The sequence below is a fragment of the Salminus brasiliensis genome, chromosome 21, assembly GCF_030463535.1.
Source record: "Salminus brasiliensis chromosome 21, fSalBra1.hap2, whole genome shotgun sequence".
Classification (NCBI taxonomy): Eukaryota; Metazoa; Chordata; class Actinopteri; order Characiformes; family Bryconidae; genus Salminus; species Salminus brasiliensis.
In genome coordinates, this window is record NC_132898.1 from 3,663,457 (window position 1) to 3,677,331 (window position 13,875).

Sequence of the window (13,875 nt, forward strand, 5' to 3'; positions counted from 1 at the left end):
GGGCGGAGCTTGTCGGAAAACGAGTGGAGAAAAAAACACAGTCGTTTCTGCAGAAGTGAAACTTTAGTTGTGGGAGAAACTCAGAACGAAGGAGGATGGATAGGAGGCATCTTCTGAGGTAGGATAAGGGAGGAAATCTGTAACGGGGACATTGTAACAGTGCTGCAGGGGTGAGGTGGGGTTATAAAACAGTATAAAACTGGCAAATTTGGTGAGTTTAGGGGCTGGGAGGTAGTTTAAATCTGAAGGTTAACATTGGTGGGTGTGTTGGGGTCGGGGTGGGGGATGGGACTGTAGAAGAAGGGATAAGTTGACTGCAAAAACATATGCAAATGAGTTTTGTGTATATATATATATATATGTGTGTGTGTGTGTACATATGTATATATATTTATATATATTTATTTATATATATATACATGTATATATATATATGTACACACACACACACACATATATATATATACACAAAACTCATTTGCATATGTTTTTGCAGTCAACTCATGCTTCCTGTATATATATATGTATATATATTTATATATATTTATTTATATATATATACATGTATATATATATACATATATATATATATATATATATATATATATATATATATATATATTCTGCCCATGTTCTGCACATAAACAAACAGAAGCACAGAAGTTTCGAGTTCATAAAGAGAATAATGCTTCACTACAATAGACAATAAAGAACCAGTAAAGGTGTATGTATGTATATGTATGTATATACATATACATGGAGCAGACGTATATATATTTATAACAAATGAGAAATGTCTTAAACTTTCTAAACACACGTCTGAACATAGGATAAATAATGCTGTGTTGTCATGTAGAGAATGCATTCACTTATTTTCACTTGGAAATTTTTTCTTATCAGGGGCGTCCAAACTTTTGTATACAGTCTCCCTTAACAAAAGAAAACTTCCAGCAAAACCAACAATATGCAAACAGGCCTACCCACCAGCCAAAACCAGCAGAGCATGAGCGAAACACAGGACGAGACCCAGTTTCTATTTCAAACTAGTTAATAATAATCAGTCAGTTTAATAAGTATCAGTCACAGGTCTGTCTGTTATTGGTGTATTAATTAGTTAAGTATGCCAGTATAGTTTGGGTACCTAAGCAACAGCTTAGGCCTGCCCCCACGGATTACATTTACTATATGAAAGATTCTTCATATGGATGTCTGATGTGAACTTGTTCTTGCTTCATGTACAGTGATCAAGATGAGCCTGTAACAGGCCCAGCTTATCAACACCCGGTGGTCTCTAATACAGGTAATCCAGTATTCCTTTGATTAACATTGAGAGGCAGTAATCTGATGACTCTGGTGACAATGCCTTGTTGTGGAAATCTCAGATGAAAACAAACCATCGGTTTCTGGTGTTAATCCGCAGGTCAGTGGGCAGGCACCAAGGCTGAGGCCACTGCTCCTCCTGCAGTCCCCAGTTATGATCATTTAGGGCCTGGATACCATGGTATGCATTACATTTACACTCTGTATGTCGAAACAGTGCATCCGGCCACAGCGTTGTGACACTAAGCTGATGCAGAGCCTCTGACCTGTGTGGCTAATCGCTGTTTCACATCTGTCTGCTACACTCGGCATAGTCAATTTCTTAATGCAACAAGTCGTTTTTTTTACAAGATAGCCTAAGATAAGCTTGGGCAATAGGGCAAGACTGTGACATTGCGACACCTCAAGCATGTACTGATGTTTCTCTTAGGTTCCTCCTTGGTCACCGACCATTAAAATAAATTTTTTTTTAATTGTTTTGTTGATATTTTTCATTTTAATTTTCTCCCAGTTTGGTATTGCCTATTAACCCTCCAGTTCATAGCTCTCCATGGCACTAGCAATGCTCCTGATACTAGGAGTCACCTAATACGTGGCTGCGAAACCAGCCACCACTTCTTTTTGAACTGCCAACACCCTTAGAGAAAAGCGAATTTTTATTTTCATTTTTATTTTCATTTTTACATATATTTTTATATATTTATGTATATTTTATTTATTTAAGTACTGCTGTCTGGGTAAAACTGGGTCCTTGGGTACCACAATTTCGTTCCACCCCATGTACCACATGTGATGCGAATGACAATAAAGTCTCCTTGAATCCTTGAAAGGGCTTCGGCTCTACCACTCCAGCTAATAGATGCCTATGCTGGCCAACATTGCTTAAGGGTGATCTACCCACCCTCACGCATTTCTATTACAAATATTGGGACCTATTTCATTGACCTTTAGGCGAACCGTCAAATGCGCAACTGCGCAGCTTGATTTAGGGTGTCAGTGTGTCTTTGCTGTCGTAGGGTCTGGAAAAATATGCTTTCCGCGGCCCGAAGAGAGCAAAAGGTACATGAAAGCGTACTTGTCTCTTAATTAAGTCTCTAAATAAAGTCTCTTAATTAATCATGGGTGTGTTTTAGGCACAACGTGCAGTAAACCAATCAGTGTGTCACTCGCCATTCCCTTTAAGAGCCAGGTGTGATCTGACTTTGGCGGATTGCTATTTCAATGGCGGATTGCGCGTAGTCTGTGAATGCTTGCTGAAGCGGTGGAGCACCTCGCCTCTAGGATTAATGTTATTTTATTTTTAATGCTGTTTATTAAAAGCACTATTATTAATTAAGCACTGTTGCTATTTAAATGATGCAGGCGGAAGGTGTGAAACTAGACTGTTGGTGAGGTGTGAGATAGCAATGTGCATCACGATGAGCCTTGAGCAGGGTGTAAGATAGGGCCAATTTTCTCGATATGGAACCAAAATTGGTTCTTCTATGGCATTGCCTATTGTAATGCAGTTTATCACCCTGCAGATGTTCCTCCTCCTCCACCTATGGGATTTCAGCACCCGCAGCCACCAGCTACTTCACCTGCCACACAATGGGAGTAAGAGAGTCATTTTCAGTATTTATTCAGTATTTATTCTGAGATAAATATTTCTGCTGTTAGAAAGGCAGAAATTCGTTACTCAGTGATGTTTTCCTGTTTTCCGCAGCATTCCTGCCATTTCTACAGATCTTGCCAAAGAGGCGTTCATTGAGCATGTCTCCAGCCATTGTTGCTACAGCAAGAAGCCAACCAAAGAGATGACGATAACTGAGCTCATCGCTCTTAACACCTACAGGGTGAGTTACCATTACGTCTTTTTACATTTTATAACATTATAACATTTTTATAACATTACGTGTTATACTGTGTGCTATGTGTGCATTATATAAATCAGACCTAATCCTAAATTTTTTTTTTTTTTCATATAGTATCGGCTGGAGACTTTTACAGAGTCAAGATCCACTGAATGGGCCACTGAACCCTATAATGGTAAATAACTATCAAAATGGACCTCCAGTGCTAAACAGAATGTTAGCATATTAACATATTTGGTAAAGGCTATCAAATTTACATTTTTACATTAGCAAAAACAACAGCAACTCACAGACACATTTAACAAAAATATTCAAGATGTGATAATAGAGTCGCTTTGGGTGCAATCTCGGAAAACCTCCAAGCTGCGATGTAGAGTTGCTGTGACAGCCAGCCTGAGGAATATCCAAGGTGCAATGTAGTCATCCTGGCAGTTGACTGTGGAAACATCCAAGCCACAGTGTAGAGAGAGACAGCAATCCCAAGAAAACATCAAAATTCAATCAAAATGTAGAGACACTCTGACAACAATCTCAGGAAACATCCAAGCTGCGATGTATGGTGGCTCCGACAGCAATCCCGGGAAACATCAGAGCCACAATAGGGTCGCTGAGACTGCAAGCTGCCATATAGTTGTTTCGGCAGTGGGCCATGGAAACATCTAAGCCACCATTAAAGACTTTGGCTCAGTCAGTTTTAGGGTTTCAGAGTGTTGGACGCAACTGAAAGGTTTGGGACAAGTTAGTAACAAGAGAGGAACCTGGGGAACAAAGACTCTAAAGTTATAGTAAAGTATTTCCAGCAGCAGGCACAAGAACACAGCTGCCCTAATAGGAATATAAAAACAACTATCAGTAGTGCAGTATCCTGGCAAATAAGATTATTGAATTTCTCATTGAACTTTCCGGTCCTTGTACTCCCCAAGATGAGATATACATGCTTTCCTATCTTGCACATTCCAGCACTCTTACACCACAGACCTGTAGAAGGTGCAAAGCCGCACTGTGTCTCATGTATTTGTCTATATTTCAGGCCAGTTAGTGGATGGAATGCCTGGTGTGGCTCCTGGCCCCTGGGACGTGGTTGTTTCGGCACCTGCTCTGTTTCAGGACTCTGAAACACATGTTCGCATCCCACATACTGCCTCTTTGAAGGTAGAGCACTTGAACCCAGTCAAAGCTAGAATACTGAAAACACATCTCGAGGACTAACTGCTGCATTTCTTACTTTTGAAATTGTAGGGCTGCCACTCGTGCCTGAATCTGGGCAAATCTGCATGCAGTCGATGTGTAACGTCTGGCAGGGTAAGTCCATTTCTGTTGCTTTTAAAGGACTTTCGGATTTAAAGCAAATGTTCCAGCAAATGCGAGTGAGACTGAGGCATTTTAGCTGAATATATGATTTCAGTTGAAAGATTTTTAAAGATGAACTGCATTGCTGCATTTTGTGAACGATTCATTATAAATGAACCAACAGAACTGATCTAAAAGGGCTTGAAATGACATCGCTTTACATTAACATATTTTACCTTTTCTAAATCACCAATATGGCGATAGCTGTTTTATCTTGTATAGCAATGCTTTGAGTGATTGTAAATGTATTATTTACACATAAATATAGTGTTTTTAAAATACATAAATCTGGAAATAATGCAAAAATGGAAAAAGTACAATAAGAAATATGTTAAGGAGGGATCTGAAGAATAAAAAGGCAAGACGTGGCACTATTTATTGGTAATAATTCAAACTGAAGTGAACGTAAATGACACTAACCACTTTAAGCCATTATAGAGAAAGACTCTGATCACAGTGTTTTAGAGTCTGATCTCCTAAACCGAAGCTCAGAAGCTTCAGACGACTCTTGGTCTAGATGGACGTGATCTGCTCATTTGAGGCTTTTAGGCAAACTGTCATTACACACACCACCAAATACTAAGAAATTCTAAAATCCAAATTTCAGCTTTCAAATAGAGGGTGTGCATTGACGTTACGCATTCCCGCTGGAATTAGCCCCTTTAGTCAGACTGAGTGGTAAAGCATTATGCAGCACGGCTGCAGCGTTTATTAGGGAAAATGCCAAACTGGGACTGAGCGACTATCTGCTCAAGTTAAAGGAAGTTGGTCTCAACAGTGATCCATCCACATTACCAAAGAACCTATGGTCCATGTACAGCGATGTGTAGCCAGGAACGTCCAGCTAACTGAGGCTCAAATTATACACCTGTTTAGAAGATAAAGCCTTATATCTGAGAAAACAGAGTCGAATGGTCTTAGGAGTGTTTTCCAATGGTTTCAGGCTCATTTAAGAGACCAGATCATCCAGGATTGCTTGCTTTGCCTTTAATTGAAAACAGTTAAATTCGCAACTACAATGGGCTTGATTTTTCCCCACCTTTTTCATCATTGAACAGTAAGCTTCCACATGTTTCGGTGCCTGGATTTTCAGCACTTTTTTTTTTACACTGAATGCTAACGCTACCATTGAGGTTTTGCCACTTTTTGCCACTACCCTCTATTCAAATTTTAAAAATTGCTAATAAAAAAATCAAATAAACACATTTATCCTGTGGTCTGAGACGTTTGGACTACTCTGGCAATGAGATCATTGAAAAAGCAGAAGTGGTTTTTGCAGACGTGAACGGAAGCAACAGATTTGCATATTTTTTTCTACAACATTTCGGGTATGTGCTTTAATTGGACAGCAGGATGGAACCGTGGTTTCTGTTGAGTCAACAAAAGACCCACAGACACGCTAATAATAGGAACTATTGGGCAGTTGAGCGAGAACTCCATCTTTCATAAATGGGCCTACCTTTCCTTAAAGATTTCATATATTAAGTCATCAGCAAGCGTGTGAAGATGGTGGTCTGGTATTTGAAAGTTGAGAACAGCTTTAATTAGACATGCTCTCAGTCTTTTTTCTTCTTCTGTTTGCAGGTTCAGTGTGAAGTGTGTGGAGGTTCTGGGATCACCACAACTCAGAAACAGTGTTATCATTGTAAAGGGCTGGGTAGAGTCAAGTGAGAAGCTCCTGTTATTTTGCACAGCTACACTCACAAACACTATAAGTGATCCCGTTTTTACTGCAAATGCTCGTTTCTGCTTCTGGAAATTCACCGGCATCAGTCATGTTACCTTAACTTAGCTTAATAGCTTCTGTTCTTCTAGGTGCAGAGGATGCTCTGGAGTTGGATCAACCACATGCGACACCTGTCAAGGAAAAGGACAACTCCTTTGCTATGTCAAGCTGAAAGTTCAATGGTATATGTCGTCAGTGATTGTTTGTAACTGCTGAGCAACAGATAGAATAATTAGTGTGATTGCAGTAGGCAAACTTCTTAAGGTTTGCCTTAATTTTCCACCTGATTTTTAAAATCACTATTCCTCCTACAGTTTTCCAGATGTTGGCACAGTTCTAACTCTAACATCTGTCCTGATCTTGAATACTGTGTTTGTAAACAGCTTTTGGATAAGTGCAAAAGTATTTGTATAGTCATTTGTGGCCAAAACACTCCCATAGGAATGCATTGAAATGTGTCTGCAAACTTATACCCCAAAATTGAAACTCTACGGGTCACATTTTTCAAGCTACAGCCATCAGACCTGGCAGAATATAGAATATAGAAGTCAGAATGTATTTTTATGTTATTTTTATGATCCGATTTCCCGAAAAATTATCATCCACTTTTTCCTTATAGGAATGAATGGCAGAAATGTCACAATGGGCAGCTCTCCCACCCACCAGCTGAGAGAACGTGCTCTGTGCTCATTCTCCCCATTGCTCCCCAAGTACTGTCTGTGCATGGAGGAGCTTTAGGACTAATCATATTTTGAGCAAACGTTTTGGAACCCCACAATGTAGCCAAATGTTTGTGGACAAACATTGCTCTATTAGCCAAACGTATTGGAGCATCATTTGGGGAAAAATGTCGGCACACTACATTTTACCCCACACTTGTACCACAGCAACACCTCAGCAACCACATTAGCAAAGGTTTAGCAACCATCAGCTATATTAAAGCAACACCTTAGCAACCACCTAGCAACGCCTTTGCAGCCAACAGCTATACAAAATAAAAAAAAAACCTTAGCAACACCATAGCAACAAACACTGCTGAGCTGCAGTCACACTTGCAGTGTTATTGGGGATTCTGTAAGTAATGTAATCAGTGTTCTTTTCTGCGTTTTTCTCTTCAGGAAAAACCACACTTATGTGCAGGTGATGGATAAGCGTTCAGGACTCCCTGTGGAACACCTTGACTCTGTTAATGGAGAAATACTCCTTTCTGACATGAATACAATGGTGAGCAAACAAACACACATGATGCCGCAATGGTTCTGCTTCCAAGTCCATCCGAACCATCAGAAAGAATTGAAAAACAGTTAATAGATTTTCTTGCCAATTCCCACACATTAAGTAAGACTCCAGACATACTTTTATTGGGTGAAGAGTAGTATGTGCTTCCCCTGATTCACATGAAGCTAGCCAGTTGCTTCTTTTCAAGCTTATGCTAGCTTGCATTGAGTGATAGGGGAGAGGGAGGGCCATCCTACCCACCCAAAGACAGCGAGTCCAATCATGCTCCATCAGTACTTTTTGATTGAGTTGAGGAGTTGGGAATGAGGTGGGATGGTGATAATCCAGCATCATGACCTCACTAACACTCCTCACAGCTTTGCACATCCAAAATCTAATAGGAGGCCTTTTTCTCTGGACAGTAGAGACAGTTACTCCAACAAAAGCAGTGCCCAATTCAGTGAATAGTTTATGCTGTGTTAATGCAATATTCTCCATGGTTAAACTGAATGTATTACATGGATGTTGCAGGTCTATCCAGTCATCAACTTCCCCATGGAGTCAGTAAACACAGCTTCGAGGAAGGCCATACAGGAGCATCAGGCTCAGTTCTCCAATGCCTGCCGTATTTTACAACAGGTAAAGAGATGTTTGATACGGGCTGATGCCAGCTCGTGATGCTTATCTCACACTTTGCTGTCGTATGGTACCTCTCAGCTTCGGAAGGTGAGGACTAGAACATGACTTATCCTTTGCGTGACTGGCGCACATTACTTTGCTGAGATCTTAGGACAGCTAATAAATTAGACTCAGTGTGCTCAATAGTACTCAGTAGTAAAATTTCAACCATAGTCTTTAGGCTATTTACTGATAGGGTATCAAATAGTATAAAGCCAGCATTATTGTTTAAATTAAAACTATGTTTTTAAAAGGATTTGACATTATTAATGCAAAGTAAATGATTGACATGTGTGTTAGGCCATGAATTTAGCCAAAGAAGAACTGCGGACAGTTTTGGATTGAATTTACCACCCCGTCACATTTTATTGTAAATATGGCTCCCATGTCTGACAAAAAGGATCATAGTAATCTTTTTTCATGAGGTGAAAACATGTTTTTTGGATGATAAACATATCTTCAATATTTAAAAAAAGAGAGAGCTGTACATAAAAATTGCAACATGCAAACAGCCCCTGTTTTGTAGAATGATTTATATGTAAATGAAGCCGCAAGCTAACAAGCTAACACACTAACCGTGGACTTTTTAACTGCAAATGAATGCTGATAACAGTAAGCTTTGGTATGTGAATGTGCTAATGTGCTAAGGAAGTAGCCAAAAGCTAACAGACCAATTTCAGCTGAAATCCGCGCCACACTGTTGAATGTATTATCCGAAAGCCGTCTGTAACAATACACTATGCGTGTGTGTGTGTGTGTGTGTATATATATATATATATATATATATATATATATATATACACATGCTCAATGCTTGCACTGTGACTAATGCTGGCATTAGTCACAGTGCCAGTAGGTTCATGTCATCTGCTCTAGAGAGTCCTATTCTATTGGCAGTATTTCTCTACAGGGACTAGACAAGATGTGTGTGCATTTGCACTTCTGTTTCAGCAGTGGGTGCAACTTAAAGTAGCTCAATGCATTCATTAGAAGGGGTGTCCACAAACATAATATATATATTGTCAAGTATAAATATCCTGAAAGTTTTCCTGTAAAGACCGAGAGCCCTGGACTGTTCTGTCCCTTTAAGAACAGCTGCTAGTACTTAACTATAGCAGCCCTCATTTTGCTCCTAGGCCTGAAAGTCTTTCTGCAGACATATGATATACTGAACAAATGGGTTGGGGAACGCCTGTTGTTTTTCAGTGATTGAGCTTATCTGAGCTATACATCCGAATAGATTCGACTTTATCTAATTTATCTGATTTAGTTCAGCTTTGTCGGGCAGTGGGGTTTTGCATTTTCCACAAAAATGTGTTCCCCTGTCCAGGGCCTTCGTGTGGTTTAACTCCAGCTGCTTTGCATTTGTCCATGTGGTCTCGCCTGGCTTTGTCTCATGCTGCTTTCCTCCACTGGCCCAATTAGACATTAATGGAAGGATCATCTACAGGTCAATGCTCTCATCAGCTCAATCTTGGGAGAACGTTTTAGCAGCAGAGATAATGGGCTTACATAACCACAGTGTTCAGCTCTGTTATTAAGATTGATGGCCTTGCATGTTCTAGTTACAGCCAATGGAGACATGTCAGACCAACCACTGGTTGTTTTGAAGAGCTAGAAATGGCAATTACTAATTCTTCTTGAGTAGTCTTGTCGTCCCTGCAGCTAGCCTTCAAGCAGAACCTTCAAATTACAACTGTACACCCATCAGCCATAACATTAATACCACCTTAGGGAGGCCCACTTTTGGCACCACAACAGATCTTATCTATCAAGGCATGGTCTCCACAGGACCTCTGAAGGTTACAGTAGATCCTTTAAATCCTGTATGTCGTGAGGTGGGGCCTTACAACTGTCACCAGTTTACCAATTGTTCTTTCTCAGACCACTTTTGGTGAGTACTGACCACTGCATATCAAGCCAGCTGTTTTGAAGATGCTTGCCCACTTTATGAGCTTCCAACAACAGCATTTGGACAGTGTAACGGGTCAGCCTCTGTCCCCAGCTGCCAGCAGAGGGTGATGGTGGCTCAGAGTTCTGCTGGTACATTATACAGAGGTATTCTCTGCAAAACAACAAAGAAGAGAAAGAGACTTCAGTAGCATCTGAACGGCTGATCCTATGGCTCCCAAAAATGTGCCTTATTGTATTTAAAACACAGTAATTCACTTAGAGCACATCTAAAATGTCACTTACAATTATGTAAGTGTTCTGTAAAATCCTACAAGCTGTTTTTACCCAAATACATAAAGTCTGTCGTAGGTAAAACTGGGTTTATCCCACATATTACTAAACTGGCCTGATTTAGGTGGACATTTGTGATCATTTTACAGATCTTTGATTTGAAGCTACCTATAATAAATGAGTTTAGTCGGTTGTCATTAGCAAATGGGCAGTGATTGGCCCATGCAAGCTTAAAATCACTTCTCTCATATTGAGATCAGTCAGCTGTGCTGGGTCAGTAATATACAGTGGGTTTGTATGTGGGATACAATCTATTTGAGAAAAACTCACCACTTCCACATTGGCTCCTCAAGCCACCTGTTTGCATACTAAGTGTGTCCGTACTTCTTCATTCACCATCAGTGTGCAGTCATTTGCTTATGCTTATTCTTGTAATACACTTGTGTGTGCAGAGACAGTCACTGTATGTTGTATCAGTAGTGATATACATTTACATTTATGGCATTTAGCAGACGCTCTTATCCAGAGCGACTTACAAGGTTACTTGTATTACAGAGGCAGGTCAATGTAGTGTTAGGAGTCTTGCCCAAGGACTCTTATTGGTGTAGCGCAGCATAGTCACCCAGACTGGGAATCGAACCCCAGTCTCCCACATGGTGTGGTAGCTCACTGGCAGGTTGTGGTGTTATCTGTTGCGCCACACCAACCACTGTGATCTGTTCTTGTTCTTCTTATATTTTAATTGTGCAAAAATAGAAGAAAAGTATGATGTATGATGATTTTAATTGCAGTTGCATTACTAATATTAGAAATGAACAGAAACATACATTAACTAAATTTACATTAAAACTGTCAATCCAGTTTCCAGTCATGGATTTGGTTCTTGCAGGAAATGAAGGGAACAGTTAATGTAACTGATTGGACACATAATATCACACCTACCAAAGTACCACACCTATACCACACCTACAAAGCCCAGATTTCAAGACCTCTACCGGTCTTGACCAAACTACCACATTACAAATGACCATCCTCACATTCATTAACAAAAAGCAGAAAGCAGAAAGCAGCCGCTTGCTCTTACAGCCTTCAACACTAAGGTCAAGCAGCTACAGTACTATATAGATTATCAGTGACCACATAGGGGAAGGCAGCCTGGGGCTTTACACTGATGGCGAGTCAAGGGATGTATTCAATAAAATACATAATTTTTAAAGGACTGGGTTCTTATACATATTATTTATGAAATTGACTTAACTCTGTCCTCAAGGCCCCAAGCCTATTAATCAGCATGATTGACACCATGATGGTGACCACTGACCCCTCCCACCCCTGTAAATTAGATCTTAGGCCGAACTGTTGCTTACCTAGGCCACATTAGCAGCTGGAGTAAAACAAAAGTGTGGTCTTGCTAGTGGGGCATTGAGGACCTTTTTGCTAGGAGGTGTTTTAAAGACCTTAGGACAGGAACGCAGAGTGTAATGTAATGTGATGTGAAGTGACAGTAGGTAAGAAAAGATGGAAAAGTCATAACAACACTGTGCATTTGTTCTTCAGAGGCAGACCATCGAGCTGATCCCTGTCACTCGCGCCCATTACATGTGGAAGGAGAAGACCTACATCTTCTTTGTGTATGGAGCTGAGCACAAGGTCTTCACCAAGGAGTACCCTGCCAAGTGTTTGTGCTGCACCATTTCTTAGGCCTTTCATTTCAGCACTGTTCATGCTGGGGCTGCGTAGTTAATCCCATTTCCGCTAATGTAAATAGTTAAACACAGAGGACCACAATCAAATATACTGTGGTTATTAGTGTTCGTCTGTTTCACTCCTGTAACACTGAACTTTGCCAGTCAAACACTAGTACAGGGCTGCTGCTCCAGTAGTTTGGTAGTGGGTAGCGGTACTTAGTTACATTTACTCAGTTTCACATTTACTTCAAATGTACTTTGATGTATGAGTACTTTCCCAAGTATTTCACATGTATGTACTAAAGGAATGTATTTTTTTTCTAGAGATGTATCGATATGGGAATTATCAGCCAATGCTGAAATCTAACATTTATAGAGACACCAGTTGACCATAACATTAATACCACCTGTCTTGAGTATACTGAGTAGGCCACACAATAGATCTGAGCATTCGAGGCATGGACTCCACAAGACCTCTGAAGGTGTCCAGTGGTACCAAGACGTAACAGCAGATCCTTTAAGTTCTGTAAGTTGTGAGGTGGGGTCTCCATGGATCACATCAGTGAGCCTTATGTGCCCTTGACTCCTTGTCCTTTCTGCATACCGCGAAAACCTCTCAAGACCTGCCTGATGTTTCAGAGATATTCTGACTCTCCAGTCGTCTAGAGCAATGTTTTTCAACCCTGCACTGTAAAAACAAAAATTTATACAATCAAAAAAAAAAAGTCAACTATCCTAATTTACATTCAGTGTAAAATAAACAATATGTTTACAGTCAAGCTTTTTAAAGTTTCTGCAAAGAAAAAACATTATTTTATGGATTTTTTTCTGAATTATTGCAATCAACCTACATAAAGCATAGGCCTAAGTGAAGGCAGCCCTGAGGAAATGTCAACACATTGGTGAGTGTCAGTGACTGGAGGACACACCCTGTATGCAAATAGATGGTGCCAGGAGCCAATGGGAAAGATGTATATGTTGGCCAAAGAACTTTTAGTTACTTTTTTGAAGATGTTTGATCTGAATAATTCAGGACGAATCTGTAAAATATTTATTGTTTATAATATTAATTATTGTTTATCCACTGAATTTCAAGTAGGATATTTGGCTTTAATTTTGCTTTTAATTATATATATAGTATTAAAATTTGGCTCCAAGTGTCTCAGATTCTTATGCTCGCCCATTTTTCCTGGTTGTAACTCATCACCCTTAGGAACTGACTGTTCACTTGCTGGCTAAAATATCGAACCCCTTGACAGATGGCACTGTAGATGAAGATAATCAATGTTTTTCACTTCCTATGTCAGTGGTATTAATGTTATGGCTGATCAGTCATTTATATCTGTTATAATTGCAGTAAAATAACATGCAGATGTTGTAGTGCAGTCGGCTAGCGTCACCAAAACATCATTTTAGAGTTCAATAAATACATTATCAAATATCAACTATATTGAAATATCTGTAAAAAATATTAACATCATTTTTAAGTACCATTTCATTTAATTCACTATGTTTTGATGGGTCACAGGATTCACTTTGAAGGTTTATTGTTTTATTTTAGGTCAAAAGGATTCTTCTAGTTCTAGACGTTAGAACGTCTAGTTTTTTGAACAGATCTTTTATACTTTGTATTGTATGGCTTTTTTTTATAATGTGCATAATTCTGTAATAATAAAGTGTGTAATCATGTCTGTTCCAATCACATTAATGTTATTCATGAACTGACTGTTCACCTGCTGCCTGTATATCCTATATGTTGCCCTTAACAGATGCCACTGGAACGAGATCATCAATATTACTCATTTCACTCACAGTGGTTTTAATGTTATGGCTGATCAGTAATCAGTAATTTTACACC

The 13,875-nt window shown here is 39.6% G+C and overlaps 1 protein-coding gene across 2 annotated transcripts; it reads left to right on the plus strand.

Moving 5' to 3' along the window:
• Positions 1-62: 62 nt before the first annotated feature.
• On the plus strand, positions 63-13,716 carry ssuh2.2 (ssu-2 homolog, tandem duplicate 2). Of its 2 annotated transcripts, XM_072665910.1 has the most exons (13): positions 63-118; positions 1,242-1,300; positions 1,421-1,501; positions 2,844-2,916; positions 3,026-3,155; positions 3,288-3,348; positions 4,204-4,325; positions 4,413-4,475; positions 6,108-6,190; positions 6,339-6,431; positions 7,368-7,473; positions 7,999-8,106; positions 11,887-13,716. In XM_072665910.1, the coding sequence occupies exons 1-13, from the start codon at positions 96-98 to the stop codon at positions 12,028-12,030; spliced, it is 1,146 nt and encodes a 381-aa protein (XP_072522011.1). In that variant the 5' UTR covers positions 63-95; the 3' UTR covers positions 12,031-13,716. The 2 variants fall into 2 exon arrangements, with proteins under 2 accessions (XP_072522011.1, XP_072522012.1); XM_072665911.1 differs by lacking the exon at positions 1,421-1,501.
• Positions 13,717-13,875: the final 159 nt, after the last annotated feature.

Coding starts and splice junctions, on each gene's coding strand:
- ssuh2.2 (XM_072665910.1), top strand. CDS start 96: ATGGATAGGAGGCATCTTCTGAG. Junction 119..1,241: donor GATAGGAGGCATCTTCTGAG/GTAGGATAAGGG, acceptor CTTCATGTACAG/TGATCAAGATGAGCCTGTAA. Junction 1,502..2,843: donor TTTAGGGCCTGGATACCATG/GTATGCATTACA, acceptor ATCACCCTGCAG/ATGTTCCTCCTCCTCCACCT.